The following is a 14,121-nucleotide window of genomic DNA, read 5'->3' as shown; positions in this document are numbered from 1 at the left end:
TAGTTTACTAATCTGAGTAGGAATCAGTGAGGAAGGGTGTATTGGGGACAACAGTTGTTGTGGATAAGAGAGGTTGGTTCCTCAAAAGTACTAATTGATGTATTTTTTTTCTTTTTCTTATTCGCTTAATATAATGATCTGTTTAGCAAAAAAAATATTGGGTGAACCACATTTACTTGTCTTTTTACTGATTTTTTTGTTTATTACTCATTATAAAATTTATTTATTTGGATCCATTTAGTTCATATATGGGTTGATGTTTTGATTGATATTTGATTTAAGAGCAATGAACATACTAATTAAAAACATTTTGTGAAGAATATTACAACATGAAGATCACAATGTGCAAGAAAGAAACCCACATGATCCCACACAGATATACAGTTGTGGTTTAGATGAAGTTTGTCATTTGTTTACACCCTAGTAGGTTTGGTCCAAACTGAACCAAAACCTAAAATCAAGAAAACCGAACTGCATGATTCTATTTGTTCAATCCGATTTGATTTTTAACTGGTGGTTTCTGGAGATTCCAATTTATCTGGAGATGCCAATCCCTCTGCGGGATGTAGGGAAGACCATGAAGACGATTCCAGACAAGAAAGACATCCCAAGTGGAATATTCAACACTAATTCATGAACATTAACCCCACTGTTTGCAAAGAAGCATTCAACGACGTTGGAATCACTCAACGCCAGAGCTAAGAACACCAAACTTGAGAAGATGGCGTGAACAAAATCCAATACACAGATCTTATACTTGCCCATATCTCTTTCTTCTTCTTCTTCTTCTACCTCCTCTTCTTCCTCGTCACTGTCAGTCTTGTTGATTCTGCTGAAGACGTAAAGACCCTTGAGTGTTGCAATGCCATAATGCACCTTACCATCTTTCCCTACATAGCTATCACTGAAGGCAAAGAAGGAACAGGAGAGTGTGCAGAGACCGACGAGAATGGCGGTGAGAATCCTATTGGAATCATGACAAGCACCACGGTTGGAGAAGGATGAAGAAAGGGCTTGGAAGGCAAGCACTGTTACACCTGGTAATGGTTTTATTAGGTTTGCTGCATGCCCGAGTGATGTGCCAACCATCATCTTCATTGCTGGTTGTTCTAATTGCTTCCTTGGGGAACCTGGGTTTTGATTTTGACCCACCAATGGTAGTGTTCTTGAGGTTGTTGTTTGTAGGGGTGGAATTGAAACAGATACACTTGATAATTCTGCCATCATTTTATCAGAGAAATTGATTGATAATACTGAAGAGAGAGAGAGAGAGAGAGAGAGAGAGAGAGAGAGAGAGAGAGAGAGAGAGGTTTCCTGTGAGAATTGAGATGGAAGGTTGGAGTGGAGAAGGGAATGGTGTTGGGTATGAAAGCTTATATAGTCGAAGCTTATACGTAGCAAATAATTTGATGGATTCTTGCATGTGGGTGAGGAAGGAGAGACTTGCTTGAGGGTGGTACATTTTGTATGCATGGGTGACTAGCCACTAGCGTGACCGTATTAACTCAGAGAGGCAGTTATGCCTGCCTAATTTATGCACCACACGAAAATATATGTTAACACCTTAATCCATTTGAAGTGTATTTGGTCACACTTGACCACGAATTACTCAAATCTTCCATTTTAATTTCATACTAGGTACTAGTAGAATACATAATCTCATATAAGTACATACTTATGTGATGCAAATGAGTGATGTGTGGCCTAACTGGTCTTGCATAGTCTCACATAAGCATTTGTGTTAGTTAAAACTTGACATAGGAAGGAGGCTTTACTATTTATGTATCATCCAAAATTTCGCCTCATGTATATAACTTATGATGTGACAAATACTAGAGTCCAAACCAAGAAATATCTAGAAATTTATAAATTTACTTGGTCTTCCTTTTATTTTTTTTTATATTATCAATGAAAAAGAATAATTTGTGGAAGACTATTTCTTGAGGCCACCAAATTTCATTAGCACATATATTTGACAAAACAAGGTATCAATACTTGCCATTCATCATCTATACATGAAACTACTTCCCCTCCCCTTACCCACCAACAAAAGAAAGTCATAACATTTGGTATCCATCGTATCAGAAGCCAAAACTTCCATTGTCATAAAACAGCAAGACAGAAGCAACCAGTGATGAGGGGTAGCTGATCTATAACCAAAGAAGCAACATCTCCATGCCATCACGCATTGAACTGCATTTTTTCTTTTTTCTTTCTTGGGAATGTTTTAATGCCTCACATCACTCCTTAAGGCATATATAGAAGCGACGTTGCCCAAAAACAAATAGGCATACAAGCAACATTAACACAAAAACACACTGGCCTAATTGCCTAAACCCATCCATTTGCAGTAGAGATTCTGTCCTGAATTGTGGTGACTTCATATATTGCATATTGACATCAGTTTCTAGTTCGGCCCAGTTACAAAAGATATATATAAAACTGCCGTGATGTCACAGAGACAGGCACCAAATGAGAAATTTCAAGAAGTGTTATTGCCATTGTACGCTTCTCATCTGGAAAAAAGAAGAAGCGTTTCCAGGCTCCAGCTATTTACTTGTTCTGAGAGACAATGGCCTAAATTGCTTACAGGAGTCTAAAACTGGAGGAAATTAGAATAAAAACAAAGAAAGGAAGGTACTTTCTCCTAGCATGCAACCAAACGCGATTACACATTTCACTACTGTAAATGATTATTGTTAGACCAACTGTATCCCAAAATGCAAGTCAATGAGTTGGTCTGGTTCGCTTGGTTTTTTGTATGTATGTGCTGGTCTTAACTGAAGCCAAACTTCTTAGAAACTGTTCGGAATTTGTGGAGATTTGGGTTCTAGTCTGGCTGGTCTGGAGTTGTACTAACTGACTTTTATTCGTTTTTCATATTTATTTTAAGAAATAATATGAAAATGTAAATTATTTTTTTCACTAAAAGGTCATTAATTTGTATTAAAAAAAAAGAAAAAAAGAAAGAAAAAAAAAGGACATGTTATATATACACCGTGAAAGGGAACCACAATCACATAACGTGTAACAGCAATTACTCCCAATACACCCAACTTCACTGATTCTCTAAAAGAACAAGATACAGTTGATCAAAGGATTTATAAAGAGAATATTCTACTATAATCAGACTTCAGAAGTGATATATTGGACGATAAGAGAATCTCAAAGCAAGATCATCCATCCCCAATGCTGGCTAGGTTACTTCCATGATCAAACTTTTTTGCCTAGCTGCCAATTGGATTTGTCTTCCTATAGCAATGAGAGTTTTTCCAAACATATGATAGAAACTATGTACTAAGACCTCTCCAGGTCAACGTTGCTGGATCCAAATGCTTTTTCCTGAAGCAAAACCCATATCTTCAATAGAAAGTATGCACTAAGACCTCTCCAGGCGAATGCTTCTGAATCCACCATGGAAAAACTTTTTCCTGAAACGACAGAACTACAATAGCTACGCAGTCACACCGACTCAATCCATATCTTCTTGATTTGTATTCGTTTCACCGATTCCATGTCTGACATAAAGGCTGCCATTTTAGTTTCGAAGTTTGATCTCACACTCAAGTAGACGTGGAAGCTCCTATTGCATTATATTATTGCCGTACTACTATTAATTATATTATTGTCATAATAATATTATCATTATTTTTCACGAATTCAACTGGGATATACATATTACTTTGACCACAAAACAAATCAAACTTTTTTTTTTTCTTTTTTTTTTAATTGATAGCTTTATATTAGTAAATGGGGTATACCACTAGAGTGTCAAATTTACGACCTCGTCACTGAGAAATGTTAGTCATTACAGACTGAGCAAGCCTTCAATGCTCTAAGGGGTTGGTTTTCAAACAACTGAAGTCACCCTGGGACGGGATTTATTCCACTATGGTCGGATAAAAGAGATTCATTTGTGAACACTTATCTTCTGAACACTTTCTACTATGTGAACGGCTGATGTATTCATTTGACTATTGGACATGGAGGACATGGTTTACTTTAATCATACCTTTAAAAATTTTATTTTGGGTAAAGCTCATATGTCTAATTTAATTAAATACTTTTTTTACATTGACATACATCTTTTGAATCCCATTCGTGTGTACAGATATTCTATTCAAAACAACGCAGTCTTTATTTAAATTTGTTGTGGGAAAATTTGTTTTTGTTGTTGAAATAAATTTAATTTTACATTCTTCCTTTTTTTTTTTTTTCATTTATTTTATTAGTCAGTACTCAAAACCCAAATTTGAAAATTCCTTAATTTTAAGTGTAGATTTGAGGGATGAAAATCTAATGAGCACACTTGAATAAAAGGATGTTGCAATAGGTCGGATTGGGGTTGGTTTTCTAGACCTTAAGCCAGACTCTCGCTGTGACCTTGAAATCTTAGTTTGACCTTGACATTGTTACACTAAACAATATGATGGCGCTAGGTTAAGTCATGTTAGACTAGAATTGCATGGGTACGTACTGTGCATTAACATACTTTACATGGTGGAGATTGAACTCGCGGTCGAGATTTCGCAAAAGTTGCTTTGAACCACTTAGGCAAAACAAAAAGTGAAGATTGAAATTAATCCTAATTCCAGTTTTGATGTCTACTGAACCCAGCATGGTTCATGCGCAGCAACCAAGTTGGACTCAAGTGAGAGAGTTAACCCCTAACTCCAGCTACAATAATAAATTAATGGTAAGTAATCTCTTATGCTAAAAGCCTGATCAAATACAGGTCACATCCAGGTCACCAGAGTTCATGGCATCATCGAACTCTAAGCTAAAGCCCTGATCAAATTTCTTGTTATCATTGAATAATCTGAATGTTACTTATTCCTCGCAAGCTCTTCATTCCTATAATGGGTTTCACTTTGCTTATGAATATTTGGCTTCATTGAGCCACTAATCTTAGATTGTGTTCAACTTAAGCCAGTGAAGAAAGAGATATGTATATCAGAAAAACAAGAAATTCCACTATGCAGCCAAACTCAAACTTCCCTAGTGGAAGAAAGAAAAACCAATAAGAGAAATTCACAAAGACTAGGTTTGTTTTATTCAATGGGGACGGTTTGGTTGGTTTTTTCATTTTATTTTATACTTACAGTAGCTACTAGGAGAATTATTTTTGAAGAGGGTGACTAGTTAACTTGCAGGATATCCAATTCCGTGACGTGTGTTGTGGAAGAACAAGAACACAGTACTGGCGAAGGCACCAACCACAGGAGGCAAAACCATCACCAAAACCTTTTGAGTAGACAGCAACGATGGGTAGTAGCAGTTCATGGTGTTTGTGTCCAATAGAGAAACCACAGCAAATACAACCAGCGACAAGAAGGCATGCACGAAGTCCCCAAACCTAAGCTTGTACGTCTTCAAATTCACTTTGCTTGAAGCTGGTGCTGGCCAGAGCCCATTAATGGTTACAATCGCATAATGAACCAACCCATCGCTGCCCACGTAACTGTCTGTAAAAGTTGAAAAGCAACAGCAGAAGCCACAGACAACAAGGAGAATCCCTGTTAAACACCTGTTGATGGTGTGATTACAACGGCCATTGTTGGTGAATACTGGGTTCAGAAATCGAAACAAGAAGACAGTTCCAGTGGGGAGAAGCTTGAGGAGATTTCCCATCCCTTTAAAGGCTTTGTTTGTCATGCCTTCTTTGGTCGTCCCAGAAGTTGAAGAAGGACTCTTGTCTGTCGCCATTATTTGTCTGCTGCAAAAGCTGCTCCTCTCTGATCTTCCAAACCCTAGCTAGCTATAGTGCTGCAAGTGTAGTGGATGGTTGTTGCTTCCACAACTTTGGTAGATTCTCAGCTCTATCTAGGAACATTTATAGTAGCAAAGAGAGAGAGAGAGAGAGGGAGTTTCTAATGGTTACGTAAAATGGTGTTGAACTGACCTTTGGAAAAGTTTCATTGGGTTGCATCTACCACCTGCATCTTTGCGTGGAAGAGTACATAATTCATAACAACCAGTAAACACAAGTCTGCAGAACGTTAGATGAAGAAAGGCACACATGACCGATTTTAGGTTTTCCGAGCCGTCTTATCACTTCCATTCTTAGAGGGTTTATCCTGTGGGGATGCAGATAATGTTGCATGTTTCAGGAAGTTCTCAACTTGTTGCCATCTCCACGCTTGTTATATTTAGAATTCATATCCTGTCTGCCCCTTGATGAGACGCGTGGCTGCCTGGTACCTGGGCAGATTATATCTCACCCATCTAATGGGACTGGCAGATGGGCTGTCCAAGCTTTGAGGATATTCATTTTTATAGTTATGTCTCGGTCACCTTATTTATGTGATGTATTGAGAAGTATTAGAATTAGGGTTTAAAGCAAGAGGTTGCTTAAAGCATTGTACTTTGAGTATCTAGTTTGGAATATCCATATTGTATACAAAATATAATTAGACTCTCCATTAAACTCATTTATTGTTGAATCATAACTAATTTGATCATCTATATTATAAACATAAGTTGAATATAATTCAATATACTTCAACAAGAATTATTTGATTTTCCCTTTCTTAGGTTTTGTTCTATCACTCATATCGTTAGTCTATAAAATAACAATATTAGGCTTACTCTATTTTGTAAGATATATATATAAAACCACGCATGACGCACATAGAATATTCCTTCTATTTAAAAGAATATCGGAATGAGGCGGAAATAACAATTCAAGGAAATTAATCGTTCTTCTATTTTTATCTGGGAATAACACAAAGAATTGTTTAAAGAAAAGAAAATGCTAACATCGGATGCAACATATTCAACAAAAGGAAACCAAATACAGACTTTTTAGATTTGTTTTATTTATTGGGAACATACCCGATCTTTTTGAGTTGGAGATGAGTTTCCAATAAATTTTCCAACCCATTTGATCAAATTCTTGTCACGTGGACAATCTCAAATTAAGATTTTTTTTTAATTTTTTGTGTAGAAACTAAGTAAGAGCATCATGGTTATCAAAATAAAAATTCTTGTTTTGAGATTGGATAGTGTCAAGAATCCAACCATATAGATTGGAAAATTTCCTCACACAATAGAGGATCTGAACTCGTTGGGGACCGGTCGGCTAACTTGCTGGATACCCAATCCCATGACGTTTGCTCTTGAAGATGAAGAACACTGCACTGGCAAAGAAACCAACCACAGGAGGCAAAAGCATCACCAACACCTTCTGAGCAGACTCAAGAGATGGATAATAGCACTTCATGATGTTTGTGTCCAACAGAGAAACAACTGCAAACACAATCACTGTCCAGAATGCATGCACAAAGTCTGTAAATCTAAGCTTGTATGCCTTCAGATTCACTTTGTCTGAAGCTGGTGAAGGCCAGATCGCACTCCAGGTTGCAATTCCATAGTGAACCCACCCGTCACTGCCCGTGTAACTCTCTGTAAAAGTTGAGAACCAGCAGGCGAAAACACAGACGATAAGCAGAATACCAGTTAGGTATTTATTGATTTTGTGAGGACAACGGCCGTTGTCAGTTAAGAGTGGGCTCAGGAATCGGAACAAGAAGACAGTTCCAGTTGGTAGAAGCTTGAGGAGGTTTCCCATCCCTTTAAAGGCCTTGTCTTTCAGGCCTTCTTTGCTCGGCTCAGAAGTTGAAGATTGGTTCTTGTCTTTCGCCATTTTTTCTCTGCTCTAAAATCTGCTCCTCTTTGATGTCACAGAAACTAGCCGTATAAGGCTTCAAATCATATTTAGGTCCATTTATAGTGGCAGCATTGGCAGTAAGAGAGAAAGAGCATTTCTATCTTACACGTAAAATGGAATAAGGAAGCTGATTCTATGAATTTGTTAACTTAAAACCTTAAACTTCACGTATTTTCCTTGAATTAGTCAGCTTTAGCGATCTTTATTTGCATCTAACAGTTCTCATCTTCTTTGTCCATACATATTGATGTTGATCAGACCAATTGAATGTACTAGATACTTAAACGAAGAGGATCAGAATTCTTCCTATCCACGGTAATCAAGTTTTATATCCTCAATCCCTTTCTGGGTGCATCAATAGTCTAACATATAGATATGTGATTTGGTAAGTTAGTTTGAAAAAATAAGTATTGCGTGGAAGAGGAATCTCCCAACTACCAGTAAACAGAAGTCAGCACAGCAGATAATACTGTTAAGTAGAAAATAAAATGCATATTGAAGGAGAAATTATGGTTTTTCAAATGAAAGAGAAGAAAATTATATATTAGATATTAAGCTGTAGTAACATTATTTGTTTATGTCCATGGCCTTCTTAAAGGATTCATATGCTAAGTTAGTGAACCAATTTTTGAGTGTGGGGATTAAAAGAAACAAATTTTAATGCCATGCATTCCATCAAAAATCAAAAATTAGTGACCATGCACTTTTTTTTATGGTTGATGAAGTAGATTATGAATTCCTAGTAGAAATGACGTTGATCAGATCAACTTAGTATATGGGTCCTTCAGATTGATTTTGTTTATATAAAAAGTTAGTCAAATAAATTTTTATGAGGACTTTCAACCAAAAATAATTATTTTTGTCCATCAAACTCAAAATTAATTGAATAAACGATTATTTTATTTTTATGTGAACTTAGTTAATAGGTATCATGTCCAAATTGTTGTTATTTAGAAATGTAATTATATATCTATTTATTTTATATTTTTTGAAAAATAAACACATTGCAATCTTACATGCGTTATTATATACCATACAATGACCATGCAAATCAATCTTAGGTATGATGAAATTGTATCAGTTTTATTTATTTATTATTTATTTATTTTTATTTTTTTTTAACACTTTTATATGGTCTACATCATACGGTGATACATTTCTCTAGATATGCATAACATGGAGAATATCTCATATGCTTTTGGAATAATTTGATCTACAAATACTTTGGTTTTGTTTATTTATTTATTTTTTCATTGGTGCAAATTTGAAATCATTTTCAATCAAGCAAATGTTTTTTAATCAAAGCATTAATATGATCGCCTGACCTTTTGTATACTTTTATATGGATCAGATCGCAAGGTGATACATATCTCTTTTTTTTTTTTTTTTTTTTTTTTTGGTGAAGATACATATCTCAAGTATGCATAGTTAGATGGAGAGTATTCCATATGCTAATGTTCGGGGATGATTATTTAAGCAATATCTTTGATTTTTTAAGTATTCTAATATTTACAGTACCTTTCAACTCATTTAATTCAATCAAGAAATTGATTTTTTTAAAAATCAAATTACTGCTCTAATGTGATCAAAATTATAACAAAATTACTACTTCAAAATGGACTATCTCAAAAACCTTATGAGTTCCAGAATAGAAATGCAGTCACTTTAAATAAAGCTTTTAAATGATTAATTTACCAATTTTCATTGTTTGAGAGTTTCTAAAATCAATTCTAAACTCCCTCTCATTCATGCTTCAATTATGAATTAATATGTCATGAATTTCAAGTTTTTTTTTTTTTTTGTCTAAAACATTAAATTTCATTAAAAAAAAGTCTAAGGAGTAACTCCTTGATCAAAAATAGAAAGAGTTTATAAGGAATTTGGGTGGAGTGACTCATCAAGTCTTACATGGCTTTAGCTTTCCTTTTTCAGCAAAAAAAATCCATACATAATGGGACTCTATGTATTAACAATCGAAAATCGTCGAAGTATTTGTACAAATAGGTATAATCCATGGAATTGAAGAAACTATCAGAATCATAATATAAAGTGAAATATGTCAAATGATAATAGAAAAAAAAGTTAAATGTCCGAGTTCCTACTTATCCAACTAAAAAAAATTGAACTACAAAACATACTAATACAAGGGATGTCTTGTAAGATATCAACCGAGCCCAAACCCCTACTGAAAACTTGATACTTAAAAAAATATGAATAAGAAAATCCCAAATAACAGCATTATACCTAAATGTCATGGAGAAAATTCCTAATCTTTATATTAGTAAAACATTGATTCAATTAAAACTAACTATATCTACCTTTATTAAGAAACAACCTCAATGGGAAAAATGGTTGAATGATTTCATATGAGAGAACCTCAAATATATAGACAGCATACATCCATTTAGTTAGGTAACTATGATCAATAAAAGAAAGATATAAAATATGGAAATAAAATACATGGAAATGTTTGTATGGAAAGAATTCAAATTAGAGACAACTAGGGAAATGATGAAAAATCATCATTATCATGCCTAATAACCTTAAGATCAAATCATATTGTATATTTGAAACTAAAACCGAACGTATGTGTGGAGCTCAAGTCAATATTATTATTTATCAAAAAATAAAACTCATCATAATGTCTAGGGTTTAGATTATCTTTGTGGAGGAACTCTTTCAATGAATGTCTAATGAGTTATAGGATATTGTTATATATAATATTCTAATTCAAAAGTTAGGATAAATCCAACGATAATATTATATGTAATTGAATTCTATAATTAATTGATTGGATACTCATTGAGAGATTTCCTCCAAGAAAAGAAGTCAAATACTAATTTCTAATGGTGAGCTTTGAATTTTGATTTTAAATTGGCACCTTTAGTCCGACACTCCAAAGTTTAGGTTTTAAAGATAATGCTTGAATGGCTCATCTTGCGTCAAACTTATGAAGATTGCAAGAGCGATCATTGCAAAAGAGCTGATGTGATATTAATACTTCAAGCCTCCCATCATTTGGAGAGGCATGAAAGGACAAAATTTTTGCTGCTACGTTTTTGGTTAACAAGAAAAGAACCTTAACAGGGAGGACTAACTGGCCAAATTCCATTACTTGGTTGTTGGATCTTTGTAATTCTGACACATTGTCATTTCCTTGTTCTTTGAAATGAATGTTGGTTTACCAAAAAAAAAAATCTTGAAGGATATGAACTTCACAAGTACACAGAACTTTTGCAAAAAGTTAATTATTCCAAATTTTTTTCTTTTTTTGGGGTTAAATTTTCTGTTACCCATAGTTCGTATTTGAATATAAAACTATGCTCAAAAAGCTTGTTGGTACAAGATATGGGTAATCTTATTAAGTAATGAAAAGTGTAAAAAATCAAATAGTTTTATGGGACCTCTAACAATGCAAGGATCAACAATAACATAAGTAAACGCATCTATGAGAGTCACGAAACTTATTAACATTCTCACAATTAAGTGATCATCAGTAAGGGTATGCAACATACAACTCCTACGAGTAGGTTATATAGCTTATGCAGCCTAGTATGGTTGTGATTTATTAGATAAATATATTATGAATATAATTAAGAAATATTTGCTTGGTCAGGTGCTAATAAGAATATGCATACGAATATTAGAATGGATTAAATTTTTAATTTCAGGAAATGTTAATAATCTCTACACATGAAGCCATTTTTCCTACCTAGTTATATGTTAAAAATTTATTTTACATATTTTAGACTTTTCCTTTTGTTGAGAAACATTAAATTTCATTAAGAAAAAATTAGTCTAAGGAGTGACTCAACAATCAAAAAGAGATGAGTCTGCATGAAATTTTACATGAAATTTTATTCTTATAGTTATGTCTCCATCAGCTTATTTATGTCAAGTATGATAGAATTGTTAGAGTTAGGGTTTAAGCAAAGATTGTTTAAAGCATTATATCTTGAGTATCTAATTTGAAATATCGATATTGTACGTTGCTTCTAGCTATTATTATACACAACACTAGATTCTATAGATTAATTGAATTCTCCCATGAGGCCCATTGTATCATTGAATTATAACCAATTTGATGACCTATAATATTAAAACATAAGTTGGGTATAATTCAATATACTTCAACAAGAATTATTTGATTTTCCTTCTCTTAGGATTTGCTCTGTCACTCATGGTTAGTTTAATTGATCAACCATATTGAATTTTCATTTTTGTGTATGTATTGTATAGTAGCAGTATTTTTTTATCATTAGTCTATAGAATTACAATATTATATATATTTGATCGAAATGGCGGTGGATTGAGGAAGAGTAGACTGATGATCCTGCAGTCATTTGGCCGGCTATTGAAAGAAAAAACTTGTATTTGCTCTATGCATGACACACAGAGAATATACCTTCGGTTTAAAAGAATATTGGAACGTGGCGGAAATAACCATTCAAATTACGACTTGCATACAAGGAAATCGTTCGTCTGTTTTTTTTGTCTGGGAAGAACACAAAGAAATTGTTTAAAGAAAAGAGAATTCTAACATCTGATGCAACATATTACAATAAAAAGAAACCAAACACAGACTTATTAGATTTGTTTTATTTTTTGGGAACCAGGCTCGATCTTTTTGAGTTGAAGGCGAGTCTAAAAAAAATTTTCCAACCCATTTGATTGGATTCTTGTCACGTCAACATTCTCAAAGTGAGATTTATTTTAGGTGTGGAAATTAGATAAGCTAGAATTAATCATCTTACCAAAATAAGAATTCTTGTTTTGTGATTAGATAGTGCCAAGTTCCAACCATATATATAGATTGGAAATTTTTCTTACCATATGATAGAAGATCTAAACACGTTGAGGACCGGTCCGCTAACTTGCTGGATACCCAATCCCGTGACGTTTGTTCTTGAAGATGAAGAACACTGCACTGGCAAAGAAACCAACCACAGGAGGCAAAAGCATCACCAACACCTTCTGAGCAGACTCAAAAGATGGATAATAGCACTCCATGATGTTTGTGTCCAACAGAGAAACAACTGCAAACACAATCACTGTCCAGAATGCATGCACAAAGTCTGTAAATCTAAGCTTGTATGCCTTCAAATCCACTTTGTCTGAAGCTGGTGAAGGCCAGATCGCATTCCAGGTTGCAATTCCATAGTGAACCCACCCGTCACTGCCCTTGTAACTATCTGTAAAAGTTGAGAACCAGCAGGTGAAAACACAGACGATAAGAAGAATACCAGTTAGGTATTTATTGATTTTGTGAGGACAACGGCCGTTGTCAGTTAAGAGTGGGCTCAGGAATCGAAACAAGAAGACAGTTCCAGTTGGTAGAAGCTTGAGGAGGTTTCCCATCCCTTTAAATGCCTTGTCTTTCAGGCCTTCTTTGCTCGGCTCGGAAGTTGAAGATTGGTTCTTGTCTTTCGCCATTTTTTCTCTGCTCTAAAATCTGCTCCTCTTTGATGTCACAGAAACTAGCCGTATAAGGCTGCAAATCATATTTAGGTCCATTTATAGAAGCAGCATTTGCAGTGAAAGAGAAAGAGCATTTCTATCTTACACGTAAAATGGAATAAGGAAGCTGACTATTTGAATTGGTTAACTTAAAATCTTAAAGTTGATGTAATCTCCTTGAATTAGTCAGCTTTAGCCATCTTTATTTGCATCTAATACTTGTCATCTCTTTGTCCATACATGATTATCAAACCAATTCAATGGACAAGAGAGTTAAACGAAGAGGATCAGAATTCTTCTTATCTACGGTAATCAAGTTTTATATCCTCAATCCCTTTCTGGGTGCACTAATAGTCTAACATATAGATAAGTGATTTGGTAAATTAGTTTGAAAAATATTTGCGTGGAAGAGAAATCTCCCAGCTACCAGTAAACAGAAGTCAGCACAGCAGATAATACTGTTAAGTAGAAAATAAAATGGATATTGAAGGAGAAATTATGTTTTTCTTAAATGAAAGAGAAGAAAATTATATATTAGATATTAAGCTGTAGTTACATAGTTTGTCCATGGCCTTCTTACTCTATGTAAGATTCATATGCTAGGTTAGCGAACCAATTTTTGAGTGTGAGGATTAAAATAAACAAATTATAATGCCATGCATTCCAGCAAAAATAAAAAATAAAAATAAATAAAAACAAAAATTTAGTGACCATGCACTTTTTTTTATTGTTGATGATGAATTCCTAGTAGAAATGATGTTTATCAGATAACTTAGTATATGGGTCCTCAGATTTGATTTTGTTTATATAAAAAGTTACTCAGTCAAATAGATTTTGATGAGGACTTTCAACCAAAAATAATTATTTGTGTTCATCAAACTCGAATTAATTGAATGAATGATTATTTTATTTTTATGTGAATTTAGTTAATAGGTATCTGTCCAAATTGTTGTTATCTTATACATCATTAGAAATGCAATTATATCTATTTATTT

At 34.1% G+C, this 14,121-nt stretch overlaps 1 protein-coding gene and 3 pseudogenes across 1 annotated transcript; all 4 read right to left on the bottom strand.

The window, feature by feature from the left end:
* Nucleotides 1-534: 534 nt before the first annotated feature.
* On the bottom strand, nt 535-1,224 carry LOC149010539 (protein DMP2-like). Its single transcript, XM_089162442.1, has one exon. The coding sequence runs from the start codon at nt 1,222-1,224 to the stop codon at nt 535-537; it is 690 nt and encodes a 229-aa protein (XP_089018568.1).
* A 3,754-nt stretch (nt 1,225-4,978) lies between these two features.
* Nucleotides 4,979-6,003, bottom strand: LOC149010538 (protein DMP2 pseudogene; annotated as a pseudogene).
* Nucleotides 6,004-7,049: 1,046 nt separating this feature from the next.
* Nucleotides 7,050-7,678, bottom strand: LOC149010537 (protein DMP2 pseudogene; annotated as a pseudogene).
* Nucleotides 7,679-12,312: 4,634 nt separating this feature from the next.
* LOC149010536 (protein DMP2 pseudogene) lies at nt 12,313-13,218 on the bottom strand (annotated as a pseudogene).
* Nucleotides 13,219-14,121: the final 903 nt, after the last annotated feature.

Source organism: Hakea prostrata, chromosome 7 (genome assembly GCF_041222555.1).
Source record: "Hakea prostrata isolate BN-2017 chromosome 7, UWA_Hpros_2, whole genome shotgun sequence".
Classification (NCBI taxonomy): Eukaryota; Viridiplantae; Streptophyta; class Magnoliopsida; order Proteales; family Proteaceae; genus Hakea; species Hakea prostrata.
The sequence above is the reverse complement of the archived record's forward strand: the minus strand, read 5'-3'. Positions and strand labels throughout refer to the sequence as shown.

What these genes read in the sequence shown, in the direction of transcription:
- LOC149010539 (XM_089162442.1), bottom strand. Translation starts at nt 1,224, where the DNA reads ATGGCAGAATTATCAAGTGTATCTGTTTCAATTCCACCCCTACAAACA.